General features: G+C 48.6%; 2 protein-coding genes across 2 annotated transcripts; one reads left to right on the plus strand and one right to left on the minus strand.

Moving 5' to 3' along the window:
• Positions 1-1,788: 1,788 nt before the first annotated feature.
• On the minus strand, positions 1,789-15,606 carry ANAPC2 (anaphase promoting complex subunit 2). The gene is made up of 13 exons (XM_088469605.1): positions 15,344-15,606; positions 12,822-13,435; positions 11,750-11,882; positions 10,268-10,439; positions 9,010-9,129; positions 8,300-8,417; positions 7,775-7,950; positions 6,608-6,749; positions 6,107-6,182; positions 4,887-5,090; positions 4,383-4,512; positions 2,688-2,923; positions 1,789-2,449 (listed from the first exon to the last, which is right to left on the minus strand). The coding sequence occupies exons 1-13, from the start codon at positions 15,587-15,589 to the stop codon at positions 2,237-2,239; spliced, it is 2,580 nt and encodes an 859-aa protein (XP_088325731.1). The 5' UTR covers positions 15,590-15,606; the 3' UTR covers positions 1,789-2,236.
• A 23-nt stretch (positions 15,607-15,629) lies between these two features.
• On the plus strand, positions 15,630-19,096 carry SSNA1 (SS nuclear autoantigen 1). Its single transcript, XM_088469618.1, has 3 exons — positions 15,630-15,805; positions 17,489-17,688; positions 18,553-19,096. Exons 1-3 carry the CDS (start codon positions 15,754-15,756, stop codon positions 18,649-18,651), a joined length of 351 nt encoding a protein of 116 aa, XP_088325744.1. The 5' UTR covers positions 15,630-15,753; the 3' UTR covers positions 18,652-19,096.
• Positions 19,097-19,315: the final 219 nt, after the last annotated feature.

Raw genomic sequence — 19,315 nt, forward strand, 5'->3', positions numbered from 1 at the left:
CCAAGTCCTAGAGTCGCCCTCTGGGACTTTCTCTAGCACTATCATCTATTGTACAGTATTGGGACAGCGGAGACTACAAAGCAGAGATGCCACGTGGGCGCTACATAAGACAGGTTCATTATCCATGGCAGCAACAGTGTGGTTCTGTGATTCCAGCGGGCGCTCTCATAAAGAAGTCTTATTCAGATATCAAGAGTCATTTCAATTAGGCAGAATCATTTATGAGCAGATTATTTAAAGGTCGTCACATAAATTATACTTTATTTAAATGTCCTTTCAAATCACTACATCTAAAACGCTAAAGATATTTACACAAAGTACATAACAGCATTTACTTTCCAATATTTCTGTAACGATCGCAGAGATGATCGGGGACATTTGACTTTGGGCACCACCAGACATCCAGTCAGCAGAAGACGCCACCTAGATCCTAATACAGCGCAGCACGTTCTGCACTTTACATGTCTAAGAAACTTCTCACTTCCCTCCGATGCGTTTCCCTGATGTATAACACTACAGGGAGACGCAGGCTCAGACTCTGGCACAAACTGGCTTTGTCATTTGAGCAATCAATAGAGGAAATCTGAAACCATGGCATGGCTTATAAGGTATGATTACGTGCCATCATTGATCAGGCAGCAAAGAATAAAACCATTTGATGCCCTTCGTACATCAGTATGCCATCCCTAGATCAGGGCATTGATGGGGCCATATGGGAGAAGCCTCAGCACTGCAGATAAAAAAAAATATATATATATTAAAGTAAATTGTGCTCATCTGTATCCTTAGGGTCAGTTATGTGATGGTGGTGGTGGACAGGGTTGGGCTCATCTGTAGCCTTAGGGCCAGTTATGTGGTGGTGGACAGGGTTGGGCTCATCCGTATCCTTAGGGCCAGTTATGTGGTGGTGGTGGACAGGGTTGGGCTCATCCGTAGCCTTAGGGACAGTTACGTGATGGTGGACAGGGTTGGGCTCATCCGTATCCTTAGGGTTAGTTACGTGGTGGTGGACAGGGTTGGGCTCATCTGTAGCCTTAGGGTCAGTTATGTGGTGGTGGACAGTGTTGGGCTCATCTATATCCTTAGGGCCAGTTACGTGTTGGTGGACAGAGTTGGGCTTCTGCTTGTTCACATGTTTTACGATAAGGAAAACCCAGTGACTGCTAATCGCATTGACCATAAATAACTATCTGGCCCTGGACCACCAACCCGCCGCAGCCAGTTTGGATTACCACTGCTGTATACCGTCCGGTGGCGTGTTTCTTTTCTGCACTTAGAATGTAACCACAGTTGTACGCTATGCACACAGGAGGAGAGAGTCTTTGGAGGCAGATGTACGCTGAGGGGAAAAGCGCGTCCAGCCAGGATCTCAGAGCCGATGCCTGTGCACGAAAACGAGGATCAGATCAACATCACAACTATCGGTCACAAAGTTTGCAGCATCAGTCATATGGGTAAGCCTAATACTACTAAGATTGGCCACCTCATCTGCGCTGCCGAGGCCAGGAAATCTGCATCAGAAGACGCAGACACTGGCCCTAGCACTCTCCAAAAAACAGGGCCCACACACCCCTATTTTCAGGAGCACTGCCCCTCCCCACCCCCAAATGGCGGCAGCCTGTCAATTAGGCTGCAGCTTAGGGGACACTGCGTGCGATGACGCTGTTTAAGTACAGCAATGTTGGCTGATGTCCTGTGTAATCCGCAACAAGATCATTACAAGCCCTACCCTGGTGCTTTACTGCAAATCTCTAATTCTTACAGAGACTGGGACAGACAATGGAAAAATCAAGGTACATTCTGCCCATTAACATGAGCATTTATTTTCCATTACACCCACAGTATTAAATACTAACACATATCAAAGTCTCCATAATATACACTTTACTGCTCACAGTTCCCTCCCAGGACGAAGGCTGCAGTGACCTAGGCAAGATGACGTTTGCACAGGTTATAGCAGGACCCCGACACCCCCCCCCCCCCCCCTCACATACAGCCAGAGAAACTGTGTAGGGGTCTGTGCCACTAATCATCTGACCATCGTCTCGGTTCTGGGACCGTTCCCAGCACACAATCCAGAAGGGACGGTCACATTGTACATATATCTCTGTAACAGGGACAGCACCATCTGAACGCCATGACAACTCGGCGCAGATACCAGCATCTCTGCCCTGTCCAGATCTGTATCGGGGGGGGGGGGGGGGGGGGGGAAGACCAGTCTCGGTCACTAGCGATGTTAGCTGGAGTTCTTAGGCAGCCTGTAGACCCCTCCGGAGTACACCAGCTGCTGGTCACTGACTTTCTTCTGGAGAAAGCCCTGGAGCTCCTGAATGTCGATCTCGGTCACCACGGGGCCGGTCATGACGAACATCTTCAGCATGCTGTGAATGCGCTCCAGGGGCAGGCTCTCCAGGTTAGTCAGCATGGCCTGGATGTAGGTCCAGAAGAGCTGGAGATGGGGGAAGAGAGACCATTAGTGTGCACAGATGACACATGACCACATCACCCAACAGAAGACAGAGGATGGAGGATGGAGGATGGAGCAACTTTGTCCCCAAAGGTAGGCAACCTGTGGCTCTGTATATACTGTGGAACCACATGGCCCAGCAAGCCATGCCAGCTGGAGCCTGGCATGCTATGCTGGCACATGTAATTGCACATTTACAGGTGAGATGACTGGTTCTCACCTGCAGCTCCTCTTCCTTCTGATCAGCCTGTGAAGCCATCGCTGAGTCTCCTTCTTCATCGCTGTCTATTAACACCACTTTCTCCGCCTGGTCTTTCTGCTCCTCCTCAATCACAGTGAAGGTCCCGAGAGGGTCTTCCCGGAGGACACCCTGCTGCAGCCAGAGGGTCATCTTCCTCCGGAGGGAGGCGACCGGCACCTTCAACACTTCACTGAGCTCTTCCAAGGTCCATGTATCTACACACAGAAGTCAGATGGTGGTTACTCCTGGCCTCTGACAAATCATACTGTACAGTACTGTGCTGGTGCTACAGGGGCTCACATAACGCACGCACGCTGGTGGTTACTCCTGGCCGCTGACAAATCATACTGTACAGTACTGGTGCTACAGGGGCTCACATCACAGTACACACAAGTCAGATGATGGCTACGCCTGGTCTCTGTAACACATCATACTGTCCTGTGCTCACATCCACCATACACAGACATTAGCCAGCAGTTACTCCTGGCCTCTGTGACACATCATACTGTCCTGTGCTCACATCCACCATACACAGACATTAGCCAGCAGTTACTCCTGGCCTCTGACACGTCACTGGCTGGTGCTCACATCTACCAAACACAGACATTAGCCAGCGGTTACTCCTGGCCTCTGTAACACGTCACTGGCTGGTGCTCACATCCACCATACACATAATCCCAGCGTTACAGGATCATTAAACCTGGTAGCTGCTTGGGGCTGGGAAATTGCACAATGTAACAGTCAGGTTAAGGATTAAAATATTGGATAAGTCAAGTACCTCAGATTCTGGATAAGTAAAAGGGGCAGCTTATCGTTTTGTTACTGTAAGAGCTGGTGGTGTTGCAGGGGGAGCGGGTAGGGGGCCGTGTATTACTTCTCAGCAATGGGAGGGGGGAGGGGGCCGTGTGTTACTTCTCAGCAATGGGAGGGGGGGAGGGGGCCGTGTGTTACTTCTCAGCAATGGGAGGGGGGGAGGGGGCCGTGTGTTACTTCTCAGCAATGGGAGGGGGGGAGGGGGCCGTGTGTTACTTCTCAGCAATGGGAGGGGGGAGGGGGCCGTGTGTTACTTCTCAGCAATGGGAGGGGGGGAGGGGGCCGTGTGTTACTTCTCAATGTGTTTCTTATTCTTCTATAAAGATTTACAAAATGAGTTTGTTCGTGTGTAATATGTAATCTGACCTACAAAAAGAAATGTCGTCTCCTAAAGACAAGGAGCTCTGTACTAACCTTCACCATGGTAGTAACAGTTATATGAGGGGTCCCGTCCGCGAGTGGGATTTAATGTCTTTCTTATGGCTGCACCACAATGTCTGGGGGAAGTTACTAAACATGCCCCTCCCTCTAGTCACCGCCAATTCCTGGGGTCCCTCCCTCTAGTCACCGCCAATTCCTGGGGCCCCTCCCTCTAGTCACCGCCAATTCCTGGGGTCCCTCCCTCTAGTCACCGCCAATTCCTGGGGTCCCTCCCTCTAGTCACCGCAGCCATGTTTGTAATGTGCACCTGTCACTTACACCTAGCAGAGGCAGCCATTTTGTGTACCGATACGCAGCCAGGCAACCAACATGGCTGTAACAAAGTGTAAATCCCCAGAAGCCAGTGAGGCATAATGGCTGACAGTATGTCAAGCCGAGTGTAGGGGAAGACAGCACTAGAAATGACCACAAGGCGCTTACTTTGTGTCTGGAAGTTTAAAATTATTGCGGCATGTATAGGAGACACCGAGAATGACAGAGTGCGGTCAGCCAGCTCTAACTCCAAGCTCACCAACCCCAGATGGTGCTTCCAGCTGAGTGTCCGCATTGCCTGAGGAGACATGTGCAAGATTCATTAGGGCAAGGTACAGTGAACAGGTCCACATATTGTACTAAGGATCTTTTCATGCAGAAGTTTTCTTGCTAAACATTTTAGAGCCTGTAGGGGTCACTGTTTCCCATTACTGCATGTGGGGAGTTTCTAAAGACATGAAGTGCAACAGTGACATCTTCAGGCTAAAGTAAGGTACTGAACTCCACAATACAAAATGCAATAAAATTAAATATTTTGTAGATATTACAACCCGACATACAGGGAACAAATAGAGAGATCACAGTGCGACATAACTGATCCATGGCGCTCTGCCCTAGACACCCTGGCCAAGGCTGCTGCCGGCACTATGCTGCCAGGACCAATGTTCATACCTTCAGCTTCTCATACTTCGCTGTGTACATCTCCATCGTCTCCTTTATCTGATCGGGCAGCTCCAGTTTCTCCTCCTTCAGTGCTGGCCAAAACTCGCTGGAGAGGATCACCGCCACCAGATTAAACGGAGGGCGCTCCTCCTCCGGGAGCTTCTCCTCCTCGTCCCGGATGTTGGAGTTGATCCTTCGAGAGTCCGCCATGTCCTGTCACACAAAGAGTCTGGTAAATCAGCCAAACAATCTAGGACACGAACAGTGCAGCGCGTGGTTAAGACCTTACTAGCTGAGCCAAGAGCCTCACTGCTCTAGATGGCAGCCAGGAATGGGACCAGATTATTGATGGAATAAGGAACATACAAGGGGGAAATAATTTGCTGGACGTCAGTTCAGCATTTGTCACATTCACAATCAGCTCTAGTCAGACTATAAATTGTATGACATATTAAAAAGAAAAAAAGCCAAGACAGTGCAGGATGTTTTTTGAGATTCTGGTTTGTTTCGCTTATTATAAGTTTGGCCTTGTCCCGGTCTGTTAATCTGTGGCGTATATTTGTTACCTGGCAGACTTTGTATTGCGCATTCCAGATTAAAGATGTAAAATATAACCCCCCTCCACCGGAATCGGTATGAATTACCGCCGGATGCAAGTCCAAATCCCGACAGCGGCTGGCCGACATGGCTGAAAATCCCGATCGTCCCAAGGGATTTACTAACCTAACCCCCCCCCCCCTAACCCTCCTTAGGGGTGCCTAACCCTAGCCCTCCCCCCAGGGCCCAACCCCCCAGGGCCCAACCCCCCCCCCCCTCTAAGTGCCTAAACCTAACCCCCCCCCCTTCCCCACCCCCTAAACCTAAATCCCCCGGGGGGGAGGGGTGCCTAACCCTCCCCCTAGCCTAACCCTAACACCCCGCAGATGTCTGCGCTCGGCATCACTTCGATCAGGATGCCGGGCTCCTGGCATCGGTAAAATGACAGGCGTCTAGATTTAGACGCCTGTCATTTAACCCACGCCGGGATAAAGCAGACGGGAAGCCGGCCGTTGGGATTAAGTCCATCAGCTTCCCGACTGCAGCCCCCTCCACCAAACTGCCATCTCCGGTACATATAATAACTCCGTAATGCACAGCTCACTATATAACACCCATTAAAAGAGTTTATTTGCCTTTATCCATTATCCCGTCTCACACTTTACCCTCCACCTAGACAGCGTGACTTATACCTTCAGCATGACCTCACAGTAATGCATCTGCGCCTCTCCAAACCGCAGCTTCAGCAGCTCCACGTTCCGGATCTCTCTAGGAAGGGAGAAGTCTCATATTATAACACCATTTAGTGACTGAGCAAAAACCATTCAGTGTCGGTTAGCAAAGGATGTAATATCAGGGAAACACCAAAATAAATCCTGCGTAATAATGGCGTAATTGTTGGCTGCGCCGTAGGAGGTAACACGTAGACGCAACAAAATGAAGGCTATGCACTCAGCATTTAGCAGATACATTCCCCTGTACTATAGACAATTGGACAAAACACATTTCTGAAGCCTTAAAAATCCCCTATAATGTGACCCGAGCTCAGTCACTGCGCAGGAATCCATCTTATTTCTACAGCTGTGGGAGAAGCGCTATTTCCAGGCCTCTGCCTGCTGTGGGGTCTCTGAAGACCTTATCTGAGAGCAGACCCGTAGGCCTAGTACAAGGTGCTACGTAAATACAGTCATTACCTCTCGGAGCTGTAGCTGAACTGGTGGAGGAGCCTGTCGGCGAGGAGGGTCCGGTACTCATTGATAAAGAGCTCTTTGCTGCCGTAAATGCTGACCAGAAGGCTGATGATATCAGAGGACCGACGCTTGGAGCCACTTTTACCTGGAAATTGGGAAACAGACGGGGGAAAAAGAAAAAAAAAAAAAATCAGCTACCACAGACCTGAGGTCTTCATAGAATTTCTTACACATGTGCAGTAAGGAGGAAGGGAGCATGGGTGCTAATATTATACTTGTGCTGTACAAGAATATAATCTGTAACAGCAAAAGCTAGAAACTGTAGAGTGTAAGTGCACACAAACAGGAGCGGTCTGGCCCTCAGCGTCCGGCCCCCTGTACCCTGCCCTCAGCGTCCGGCCCCCTGTACCCTGCCCTCAGCGTCCAAGTGCCAAAACGTTCTGGCTAAGGATTGGGTATGTAATGCCGGCTGTTGGGATGCCTCCTGTTAGAATACAGATGGTTGGTCTCCCGACAGGGGACTGGAAAGTATACTTATGCTCCCCCCTTCCCCTCCTTTTTTGTAGCCCAACCCTAAGTCTCCCCGGTAGTGCCTAAACCTAAGTCTCCCCCCTATGTGCCTAAACCTAACCCTCCCCCCTTAGTGCCTAACCCCCCTAAGGCTGCCCAACTCTAACCCTCCCCCCTAGGGGTGCCTAACCCTAAGCTTCCCTCCCCCCTCAAAACTTATCCCCCCTAGGGGTGCCTAATCCACCTCCCCCCACTACGCTCCCTAAACCTAACCCTCCCCCCCCACGGCCACCGCTAAGGGCACCCCGGACTAACATCATTCGGGCTGGCGGTCTTCAGCGTTCCAGCGTCGGGATTAAGATGGGCATCGGTACTTCAACGCCTATCTTAAGTCCCTTGTCAGGATTCCGATGTCGGTATTGAGACGGGCGGCCGCATAACTACATCCCCTGGCAACATGTATGTGGACGTATTGGCTAATTGCAACAGATCCAACCAGATGACGGCTGGGCGAGCAGGCGTCATCTGTCAGCGTATGCACAGACTGAAGCTAAAGGTTTTTATATACAGCTTCTATACAAAGAAATGATTGTTGAGGCTGAGGACCTCTGACCAGCACAGAGCATGTACAGACAGTATACACTAGGAAAGACCACATACCAGGGTCAGCATCCACAGGGTCCGGCATCCAGTCCTCTGGCTCAGACACATCATCGTCACTCTCCTGACCGTTCTCTAGAACCACAGGGTCCGCCTTCGAGAGCTCATTGGCCAAGTCGCCCTCAGCGTCTCCGGTCAAGCCAGCCACAATTTGCCGCACGGTGTCCTCCCGAGTCCTGAGGAATAGTATTGTCCTGACATTTCAGTATCATTACATGCATGGTGTGGCGGTACACGGCGGACAAGGTAACCCCGCTATGGGGGACATGTAGGATTGAGGGAAGACTACAGATCAGCATTGTGACCGCATTGCTACAAGCAGGCACCTACACACATTAGTGCTCCCATCCCATGTACAGAACAGCCTAGAACTGAAGGAAGATCACACAACTGAATCAGTGAAGGCCCCACTGCTAGAACATGGGAAGCCACCAAGCAGAGCCGACCACCTGGCTGATATTAGGTACAGCATATTCTCCTGCTGCTACCTGGTGACCGCCTACATACAGGACAGCGATGTGTTACCTCAGGTACTTCCTGATGGGCTCACAGGCCACCTCCAGTATCACCATCGATGGGTCCAGCTCTCTCAGAGCTTTAATGGCCGATATGTACAAGGTGATGATGTCCGATGTATTTACTCCTGTACGAGAAGAAGAAGAAGAGGAGATACAATCACAATCCGCTACCCACAGACAGGTACCGATGCTGAGGGTTATATAGCTACACACCCGCCAGTGTCAGGAGATAATACTGTACGCTTCATGAAATATATAGTAGGTACAGGTGCCATTATTTCCTCTGTCCTCCTAACACTTACTGCAGTATGATTCCCTTTACTCTTACACCTTTACTATCCCAGTCCCTATAGTAGCAGCAGTATAGTCTGTATAATGTCACTTACAGCCGAATCACATACCCGGCTCCATCACTTTCCTCCATACACTCGTCTGTCCCATCCACATCTCAGACCCCCCCCTTCTTCCCCCATACAGTCCCCCCGCTCTCCCCCCGATACCCCTGCACTGCCCAGCTCAGTATCTCTCATCTGTCCCAGCTCTTACTCTATGTATCCTCCGGAACTATTCTCACTGCCCCCCACCCCAGCTCCATTTTCCCCCCATGCACTCAATTCTCCTATACACTGGACAAACAGATGTATCCGGTCATTCCAACTTTTATAGAGACCTTCAGTCCTGATAAACTAAACCATTAGCCAGTAACGCAGATCTCACCGGGGTGCAGCAGTCTGGTCTCCAGAGCGGTTTTCAGGCACGAGAGAAGCTGCTGCCGCTGATTTGTCCTCTCCAGACAGAACTTTAAATCCTCAATCGCTGGTTTTGAATCAGGGAAATCTAGATGCAAACAAATCACTGAATTCAGCACAAACAGGAAATGTACTTTATTAGTACATACAGTAGGAATTACATTTAAATAAAAATGTGCTACTGTCCTCCCCGCCACCCCTACAGGTGCCACCGCCCTCCCCGCCACCCCTACAGGCGCCAACCCGCTCCCCGCCACCCCTACAGGCGCCAACACCCTCCCCGCCACCCCTACAGGCGGTTTTCCTCCAGTGATTATGTCGCCTCCTAGGTGATGCCCACCTTACCATACAGCAATTAGGTGGCGGTCTCTGAGGACCCTCACGTTACTATATATGAAAACACAACACAAAGGTAGATAAGAAATAGACTATACAATATCACACTATACCATATTCCAATGAGAGCAGCCCCTGTAAATACTCTGAGCTTTGATGGAACAGCCCAAGGGGCCCAATTATTAAGCAATTCTGTCTGTAAACTGTAAAGAAACCGCAGTTTCCTCATGTTTAATGGCAAAATTAAATAGCCCTAAAATGTAATAAGATATCAGAAATAACTCCTGCTTCAGGCTCCCGTCCCTCGCAGCAGCCGGCGTCCTACTTTTCTATGCGGACAGTATGTAATAAGCGACGCTTTGCGGATCTTGCACGTGTGGACGAGCACCGTCTGTAGATGGCATTAGCCCCTTACCGTCAATGGGGCAGCCCTACCATGGAGGGATCCTGCAATCCCTCTATATTAGGCTGGAGGTAATCCCAATGCCAAATCGCGAGAGATTTGCATTGCAAAGCTGCCATTATCTTATTGAGACCAGTTTATTGCGAATGATTAATAGATTTCTTATTGCCATGATTTTCATGAACATGCCCCTTCATCTGGTGTGTACATGTTTAGCTAGTCATGCCGGCAGTCACACGGATAAGAGCCCGGACTCTACGCTGCTTTAATAGTCTAATATCTAACCCAGGAATAGCACAGAAAGTGAACAGAGAAAAAACGCCCCATGTTTACCAGTATATACACATAGGAGTACATTATTACTAAGCGGTTTGTATGCAGGGGGTGCAAATAAACATACTGGAAAATGACAAATTAATGGCACACTCTTAAAACCCATTATCATCGATTACTAAAAACACTCAAATCAAAAAACACTCATCGTTACCTCGGATGATGCAGAACAGTTCGTCAATGCGCATGCTGGCATACAGGCGATAGAAAAATCGTTGAACGTGGCAGCGCCAACGCTTCAGGGTGCTGCTAGACTCCGCAGAGGATGGGTGAGACCCGTCCTGCAGAAACACCTTACTGAGCCAGCCAATCACAGTCTCGATCCACTGCAAGAAAGAAAACAAAAACAAGGATCACTATTACTCATGGAGTTTTTGAGGTCATAAAACAAAAGGCTTCTGAAATAAGTGATGTGTTTGAAGCAGATATTCAGCCACTCTCATTCTTAAAAGACCTTTGCGGATTTTCATTGTGCCACTAAATGGATCTGTTAAGGGTCACTAGTTTTGTTTATTGGAAATAAAAGATTCTGCTCAACTTTTTGGTTTTTTTTGCCCTTGAGCAGAGTTTCAAATGCGAACTTTCCAGATTGGACAAATGTGACTACGTAGACAAGCGACAGGCAGGTGACGAACAACGGGCCCCCCAGCGACGTGGCAAGCCCCCGGCGCTACGTCCCACACGGACGCTCTCTTTCTTATAAAGCAGAGAATGTCTGAATGGTTGCCGCTGGCTTCCGCGTCACACAGCAGTAGCAGGCAGAACAAAAAAGATTGGATGAGGACCTGCAATGTGCTCTTCCTTCCTATACAGGCTGGTAAGGCAAGTATGATATACCAATCTGCCAATGCTCAGATCACTTTGCCCACTTGAAGTAGAATTTATTTAGCCAAAGATTTTGTTTTCACACATATATACCAGGCATCTGTCTCATTAACTGCGGCCAGTGGTGCTTTATCAAGTATAGCGTGTGGTGCCGAGGTATCAGTTTTAGGGCCGAATTCAATTGCAGGCAAAAAGTCCGGTTTGCCGATTTGCGCCCTATTTAATTCCAGGACGTTTTTGCCTCCACCCAGAGGCAGACGAAATTAGGTGGAAAATCTCTATTTTGGGGTACAAATGTGGGGACTTTATTCAGAACCTTATGGACCCCTCCCCCAATGACTATAAAATAAACCTCAAAAAAAACTTAAACACCCTAAAAACAGCTAGTAATTTTTTGGGGCGAAAATGTAAAAAAAGTGTTGGAAATGGGGTACAAAGTGGTGGGCCTGGTATTTTGCTATAAGGTTGAGACATGTTTTTAGGATTGCACAAAGCTGCAGCAGGTGTATTTAATTATTCACTTTAGAGAGAGACACTAAAATATACTTATTTTTCTCAAAAATCATTGCTTTATATCATTTTTCCACACTTATGCACATATGTATACAAGCCCTTTATAAGATCACTAATTACCTATTAATACTCTTCTATATTTATTCCCAGGGTCAGTTACTGTTTTTTATGGGGTAGACGGATTTCCACAAAATATGCTGGCCTATTCACTACGTTCGCCTATCCGCGCTTTCGCCTGTTCTGGAATTGAATAATGATGCGCATGGCGAATCATCGCGCTTTTCTTTTCCACATTTACCTCCTGGAACTCATTGAGGAAGGATCTCTCGTAATCTCCCCGGCACCTCTTCTCCATCCGCTGCTCAATCATCTTGTGCAGGATTGTGGTGACGGCATCGGAGCAGATTCTCTCCAGCAGGTTCAGTCTGTGGCTAGAAAATCAGATAAACTTCCGCTCGGTGAAAGCTCTAAAGAGACCCAACTTCAGAAAACACATGCTAGACGTAGGTTTAACCCAGTGCTTCCCAAACTCAGTCCTCAAGGCACCCTAACAGTCCAGGTTTTAAGGATATTCATGCTTGAGCACATGTTGTTAAATTAAATTGACTGGAGGTACTAAGCCACAGAAGTCACATTTTCCAGATCACCCAGCAGGAACACAGGTGTAGTCATTACTCACCGACACATTTTATAAGATCCACAGGGGGAGACAATTATTTCACTTGTGATTCTGTGAAGAGACCTAGAAAACACGCACTGTTTAGGGTCCTGAGGACAGAGCTTGAGAACCTGTTCTCTAGATATCAGAGGAAGTATTAATCCTTGCAGAGCTAGACTGACAGCACAGGTTTGTCAGCTCTTCCTAAAGAGAAATGGAAATTCTAAGTAACAGAGAGCCTGATACAGAGATGCATGCAGATCCCGTTGCGAATGAGTCTTCTTATGCAGCAGACTTGCGAAAATACGCTAATGGCTTAGCTGATGTCTTGCGCAGACGGCAACCTCCGGCGTCTAGCAATTGCCGCTTACGTACAAAAGCAAAACATTGCCGCACATCGAACCTCTGAGCAAGCCTATGGTGTCTCAGAACAAGCATCTCGCCTAAGACGCCGGGGACTCTCCAACTGCGAACAAACTCGCAGAGGCTCATTCGGAGATGACCAGATAATGGTCCAGACACGCCTGCGTTACCTCCCTCAAATGCTGACCGGGCGTCACTCACTTTGGTAATAAATCCTCTCGGCAAACCAATTGCTGCACATGTGCGGTGCCCATTGGCGCATGCGCAGTAGCAAAAAATATTGCATTCACCATTTAGCTTGTTTGCTGTCAACACTAATGATAAAGTTTTGTCACTTTCGGTCACTTACAAAATGCTGTTGAGCTGCTGAAACTGTTCCATGGCTGCCTGACACCAGCACTGATCCTTACTACAGTCACAGCCGCTACACTCCGGCCCCTCAGCCTCCCGGTCCTCAATCTCATGCTCGTTTTCATTCATGCTGCTGTCAGTGTCGCTGACACTGTCGTCTCCCCTCTTCTTCTGCTTCATGTAGATCTTAAACGTCCGGCTATAGAACTGCTGGATCATGTTCTGGAAGGTCTTGGAAGTGGAGAAGAAGAGGATGGCTTTAAACATGGTGAAAACTTTGTCCTGTAACATCTGGGAGTCCGAACCGAGCAATAAGCCCATGTCCGCCCACCTGCCCAATAGGTCAAGGCTTTTTAAGTAAGGGTCTAGACGGGAGAGGAGGAGACGGAAGGTTTCCAGTAAGAGCAGGATGCATTGCTGTTCCTCCACCGCGTTCTCCTGCTGATTGATGCCATTCCAGAACTCTGGGGCAATGTTCCTCTGCAAATCCATCTGCAAAACCTCTGTGAACCATTCCTCTAAGACGGAGTGCAGGTCATACACGTGCAGCACTTCTAAGGCTGCTTTAAGATCACTTTCCCTGATGTCCACAGGTGTAGATCTAGGAGCTGCCTGTAGAGGGTTAGAAAAATGCACAAATATTAGATCTACAGCAGAACTATGTAAAGTTCCATCATCATGTACTTTAGTTCTTTTTCACACAGATTTATTAGATACTCCAAGGAAGGACCTGGATTTTAACATTATAACCCACCAAGGTGAGCAGACAAGAGGACATCATCCAATCGTTCATTTGAGTCCACAATATGCTTCTCCAAGTTAAAGAAACCTACAGTATAGGATTTATTATACACCAATGTAATTTAAGAGAACTGGGAACACACACATTGAGAGAGAGATGTAGAGGTATATTAATATATATATTTATTTATTACACACACCATTGGCACAAGTGCCTAGTGTCCTCTGATTAACAACTTCTGCTAGGGTTGTTAGTTCATACTATGTCCAGACCATCATCATTATGCCTACCTAGGGGTCAATCCTATTAAGGAGAAGGGTGCGAATTGCCATATGCAAATGCGTTAAAACACCGGCAACGGTGCACCCTTCGCGACCCGCCGAGCCCGAATTTGCCCCTTCGGGGCGGCGAACAAAATTCACCAAATCTAGGGTGCCGTAAAGTGAGGCCATTGCCGCAATGACTCACGCCGGCGTGATCATCATGGCTAATAGGATTGACCCCTAAGAAGAAGAACATAAACTACTGAAACGCTATGCTTGTAACACTACATTCAAGGACGGGTACCCATGGGCATTCCTTAATCAGGGCATTGATTTGGGTAAGATTGCTGTAGTTTAGAATGGGGAATCTGCTCCAAAGCTAGTAGTGGTTGTCGTCATTCAAGATTTTGCCAAACTCCAACTCCGTTGTGCAGGATACTAATGTGTGTGCGCGCAGTAACAGGATAGACCATCCGGAGAGGACCTTTGTGCCGGGATCACATGGGGTAAGTATAGCAAGGAGCGATGTGGAGGGCCCGACGTTACCCGGCATATGCCAGGTCCCTTTATGAGGATAATAATTCTACAAAGTTAGTCAGACACGCTCCGTAGGCATTGGGGCTTTCAGGTGATGACATCACTGACACTAGTGGGAGGGGTCAGACCAGTGGTCAGTAAATGTACCGTAGCTGTGACTACATAAAGGTGTTTTTGGTTATTCCTTTCAGACACACTGGTAAGATGGGGGTAAATCCAAAAGGCATTTTTCAGAAATATCTTGTGAATCCGTATGGCCACCTAGCAGCCTATGCAGAAACCGACCTGTCCTCTTAAAGACCTCAGGGGCTGCCTCGGCATATTCCTAACACTATGGAACCCATGGGTGCAGCCCAACACCATCATTATTAAATGGGAACTGGCTGTAGAGGGCTGGGTAATGAGGGGGACGAGGGACTGGAATTGGGATGGACAATGAAGATCAGTCTTCCAGGCAGATAGACTTTCATGGGGGGATAAAATCGATCCTGGAGACATGGCATATCGAGTGGTTCAATACAGAAATCACCACGGTGGCGGCCATGTTCTTGCCTTCTGCAAGGTGTCTCGCTGCGCAACTGCGCCCCCATGAAAATAAGATCTAAGCCGGAGAACGCTGATATTACTTCTGGGAATTTAACGTATATTCTATACAATGATAGCGATGCAGGGCCTCCGCGTGGCCATCACTAGCTCAGAGGTCACATAACCAGAGGGGGCGGATGGAGATGGTCAGGGGGGGGGGGGGTCAGTGCAGACATTTGAGGAACACAGTGAAAGCCGGGACAGCTGGGCACAGGTAGATGGTGGGCCCCATATACATTTATATACACTGTGTAGAGTGGGGTTAGGCGGCCTGTCACTCCCTAGCTGCTGTAGAACTAAAAGTCCCAGCACTGCCGGGGGTCCCCAGGCTGCCTGCACCCCCTTTATTGACGGTCAGTGAGGGCCCAGGGCGGGAAGCACAGCTCCACTGACCAGGCCGAGAGCCGAGGCGGGCACCAGGCCGATGCTGAGGGTGTTCCAGGCCGCGGACAGCTCCTCCAGGTCGGACTGGGACATGATGTCGCGGCGGCGCCGCCGTCTCTCGCTGATCGCGAGCGGATGATGATGAAGTGTCACCGTGTCGCGCTGCTGATGACGCAGGAGCGCCGGGCTGCCCACCGTCTCCATGGCAGCGAGGGCCGCCAGCCGGCCCCGGGCTACGTCGCCAAACATGCTCATCCTCGGGTCAGCTGACTGTCGTCCGGGCTTCTTATAGGCTGCAAAGTGGAGAAGGCGTGGTCACGAAGGGGGGCGCGTCACGTGTCATTTATACGAAGGCCAAAGGCCAGCAGGAGGGAAGGTCTGAGCGGTTACCGGGCGCAGAGCAGCGGGAGCCGGGGACCATGAGCCAGCAGGGGGCGGCACTGCAGACCTACAACAACGAGCTGGTGAAATGTGAGCTTCTAATATGCCTGTGATCCCAAAAGCCCCCATCCCCCCCCCACGCGCTGCTGTCTTCTGGAATCCGTAACACCCATCATCCCTGACTGCTAGGAGACCCTCCATGTACTGCTGTCCCCTGTACTGTAACTCCCATCATCCCTTACTTCTAGGAGGCCCACAGTGTACTGCTGTCACCTGTACTGTAACTCCCATCATCCCTTACTCCTAGGAGACCCACAATGTACTGCTGTCACCTGTACTGTAACTCCCATCATCCCTTACTCCTAGGAGACCCTCCATGTACTGCTGTCCCCTGGACTGTAACTCCCATCAGCCCTTACTCCTAGGAGACCCACCATGTACTGCTGTCACCTGTACTGTAACTCCCATCATCCCTTACTCCTAGGAGACCCTCCATGTACTGCTGTCCCCTGGACTGTAACTCCCATCAGCCCTTACTCCCAGGAGAGTTGCTGGGCACTTCTTTCTCATGGACTGGGACTTCTATTACCCCAGGTGACCCTCTGTATGCTGCTTTCTCCAGGACTGTGATTCCCACCATCCCTGACTCCCAGGAGAGTAGCTGGTCATTGCTTTCTCTGGGACTGTGACTTCCATCCTCCCTTACTCCCAGAACCCCCTCTGTGCACTGCTGTCTTCTCGACTGTGACTGTCCTCATCTTTTATCACTTCCACTATTCATCTTAGTATAATGCCATGTATAAAGGTGCTGGGTACGGACTCCCATCATCTGAGGGGACCTTCCATGTACTGCTGTCACCTGGACTGTAACTCCCATCATCTCTTACTCCTAGGAGACCCTCCATGTACTGCTGTCACCTGGACTGTAACTGCCATCATCCCTTACTCCTAGGACACCCTCCATGTACTGCTGTCACCTGTACTGTAACTCCCATCATCCCTTACTCCTAGGAGACCCTCCATGTACTGCTGTCACTTGACCTGTAACTCCCATCATCCCTTACTCCTAGGAGACCCTCCATGTACTGCTGTCCCCTGGACTGTAACTCCCATCAGCCCTTACTCCCAGGAGAGTTGCTGGGCACTTCTTTCTCATGGACTGGGACTTCTATTACCCCAGGTGACCCTCTGTATGCTGCTTTCTCCAGGACTGTGATTCCCACCATCCCTGACTCCCAGGAGAGTAGCTGGTCATTGCTTTCTTCTGGACTCTGACTTCCATCCTCCCTTACTCCCAGAACCCCCTCTGTGCACTGCTGTCTTCTCGACTGTGACTGTCCTCATCTTTTATCACTGCCACTATTCATCTTAGTATAATGCCATGTATAAAGGTGCTGGGTAGGGACTCCCATCATCTGAGGGGGCTTCTTCCATTACTGATCATATACTGTATTATACCTATGTGTTGGGCTCTAGTTAGTACTAACCTGTCCTTTGAACCTCATCATCCACCTCCTGTTTCCCATGTTGGTCTTCTATACAATCTGTACCCGTCCTTCCTAACATCCTATAGGTCTCCCCATTCCTCATCCTATTCCGTAAGTGTTCAGTCCATGGGATGGCTGCTCCCACTCTGTGTGCATTGTAATTAGTGGGACACGCCACACTTAGTTTCCACGCTTCTTATTTATATATTGGTCTTGAGGTTTCTATGATTCACTGGGGTCACTATAACCCATCTCTGCCTTTCTCTCGGCCTCTGTGCTGGGTTAGGTATAGAAGATCTCTGCAGCAAGAGAGATGAACTGAATCATCAGATACAGCAGGACGAGGAGGAGAAAAATAAGCTCCAGAATGATATCCGCGTCCTCACAGAAAAGCTCTCCAGGGTGAACGAGAGCCTGGCGAGGAAAATGGCGTCCAGGAACGAGTTTGATAAAACCATTGCAGAAACGCAGGCTGCGTACATGAAGGTAACTGTGCATGTAGTTTCTTGCTGCAGTCAATGTCTATAGTAGGGGTATCACCATGCAGTCTTCCAGCTGTTGTGGAACGACATATCCCAGCATGCCTTGCCACAGTTGTGCTGTTCGGACATGCTAAAACTGTGGCAGGGCATGCTGGGATATGTAGTTCCACAACATCTGGAGGGCTGTATATTGCATACCCCTGGCCTAATAGTGGTTATGCTGCTGCAGGGAGCCCTCCTAACCCGCCTCAACCACCAGGACAAAGCCAGAAAAGTTGGTATTCACAGAGGCTCCAACAAAAAGTATTTGTGGGGTCACTTAGTAAAACGCATACAATTCTCTTTGGGCAAATATCAGTTGTATTATATATATTTACCGATATTATTCAAAGATCGAATTGCCCATTAAAGTGGTTATGTTGCTTAAACACGTTCGAGACGGACATTTTGTCGGCTGACGCAGTATGCATTATAATGCAGCCTGTCCCTTTACTTGAAACCAGAGACATCACTGCTTCCTAGGGAATTACAATTTACTGTGTGGAGGTTAGAGGTGAACTTTTAAGATGGCGGGTGGCTGGTTACGTTTGTGTGGTGGCGACACATAGTGGATAATTTAACCTGGTAGGGCAGTGTTTCCCAACCACGGTCCTCAAGGCACACTAACAGTCCTGGTATTAGTGATATCCATGCTTAAGCACAGATGGTTAAATCAAAATAACTGAGGTACTAATTAAGTAATCTGTGCCCAGCTGTGGCGATCCTTAAAACCTGGACTGTTAGTGTGCCTTGAGGACTGTGGTTGGGAACCCCTGTGGCAGGGCATCTGGGATCCTGTCTGAACTTCAATGTATATTCTCTGTTGCAGATCCTGGAGAGCTCACAGACCCTGCTTAATGTACTGAAGAGAGAGGCTGGTAATCTAGGGAAGGCCGCAGACGTCAGAGGCAACGTACCCAGCACATAACCGAGGGACTGATTACTTTTAAACCAAACTCCGGACCGATTTTGTAAATGTTGGGGGGGATTAAAATATAAAATCATGCAACTTAGTTTTATAAAAGTAGATTTTTTTATATTTAATTAAGCTTGAAATCTGGTGTAATAAGGATGTTATTGAAGAAGTGTATCCTGGATGGCTGCAGAGATCCTATTTATATTACAGATGGTTTATTTTACTTAAAAAGCGACTAGAGATCCTGTTTACAGCAAATATATAAAAACAAACTTAATGGATACAACATGGCATTAGAGGCCGAGTATTTCAGTGCCAACCTCAGGCGTTTGTGGCTTTGCAGAAGAATGACCTGATGCAAACCAGCATCTGCTGGAGTTATCATGGGATAGTTTGGCGAAACATCTTAATTTTGCTGTTAATATTTGATAAACAATAAAATATAATCTTTAAATAATTTTGATGATTTTTCAGTAAATAACACTGACTGCGGTGTTGAGGCCTCTTTTAAAGAGGTTAAGGTTAAAAAACAAATAGGTTTAAAAATTGGTGCTGTAATCTGTAGCGGCTCTCTCTCTCGCTGTTCTAAAGGCGGGTATCCACTACAAGATCTGAAAACGATTACGATATTGTAATTGTTCAGTGGTTTGTCAGTCGTGGGATGAGCCTGCACTGA

Source organism: Taudactylus pleione, unplaced genomic scaffold (assembly GCF_031769625.1).
Source record: "Taudactylus pleione unplaced genomic scaffold, aTauple2 ptg000013l, whole genome shotgun sequence".
NCBI classification, from domain to species: Eukaryota; Metazoa; Chordata; class Amphibia; order Anura; family Myobatrachidae; genus Taudactylus; species Taudactylus pleione.

Coding starts and splice junctions, on each gene's coding strand:
- ANAPC2 (XM_088469605.1), bottom strand. CDS start 15,589: ATGAGCATGTTTGGCGACGTAGCCCGGGGCCGGCTGGCGGCCCTCGCT. Junction 6,750..7,774: donor CCCTGTGGATGCTGACCCTG/GTATGTGGTCTT, acceptor CCCAATTTCCAG/GTAAAAGTGGCTCCAAGCGT. Junction 2,450..2,687: donor AGAAGGAAGAGGAGCTGCAG/GTGAGAACCAGT, acceptor CCCCATCTCCAG/CTCTTCTGGACCTACATCCA.
- SSNA1 (XM_088469618.1), top strand. CDS start 15,754: ATGAGCCAGCAGGGGGCGGCACTGCAGACCTACAACAACGAGCTGGTG. Junction 15,806..17,488: donor CAACAACGAGCTGGTGAAAT/GTGAGCTTCTAA, acceptor GTGCTGGGTTAG/GTATAGAAGATCTCTGCAGC. Junction 17,689..18,552: donor CGCAGGCTGCGTACATGAAG/GTAACTGTGCAT, acceptor TCTCTGTTGCAG/ATCCTGGAGAGCTCACAGAC.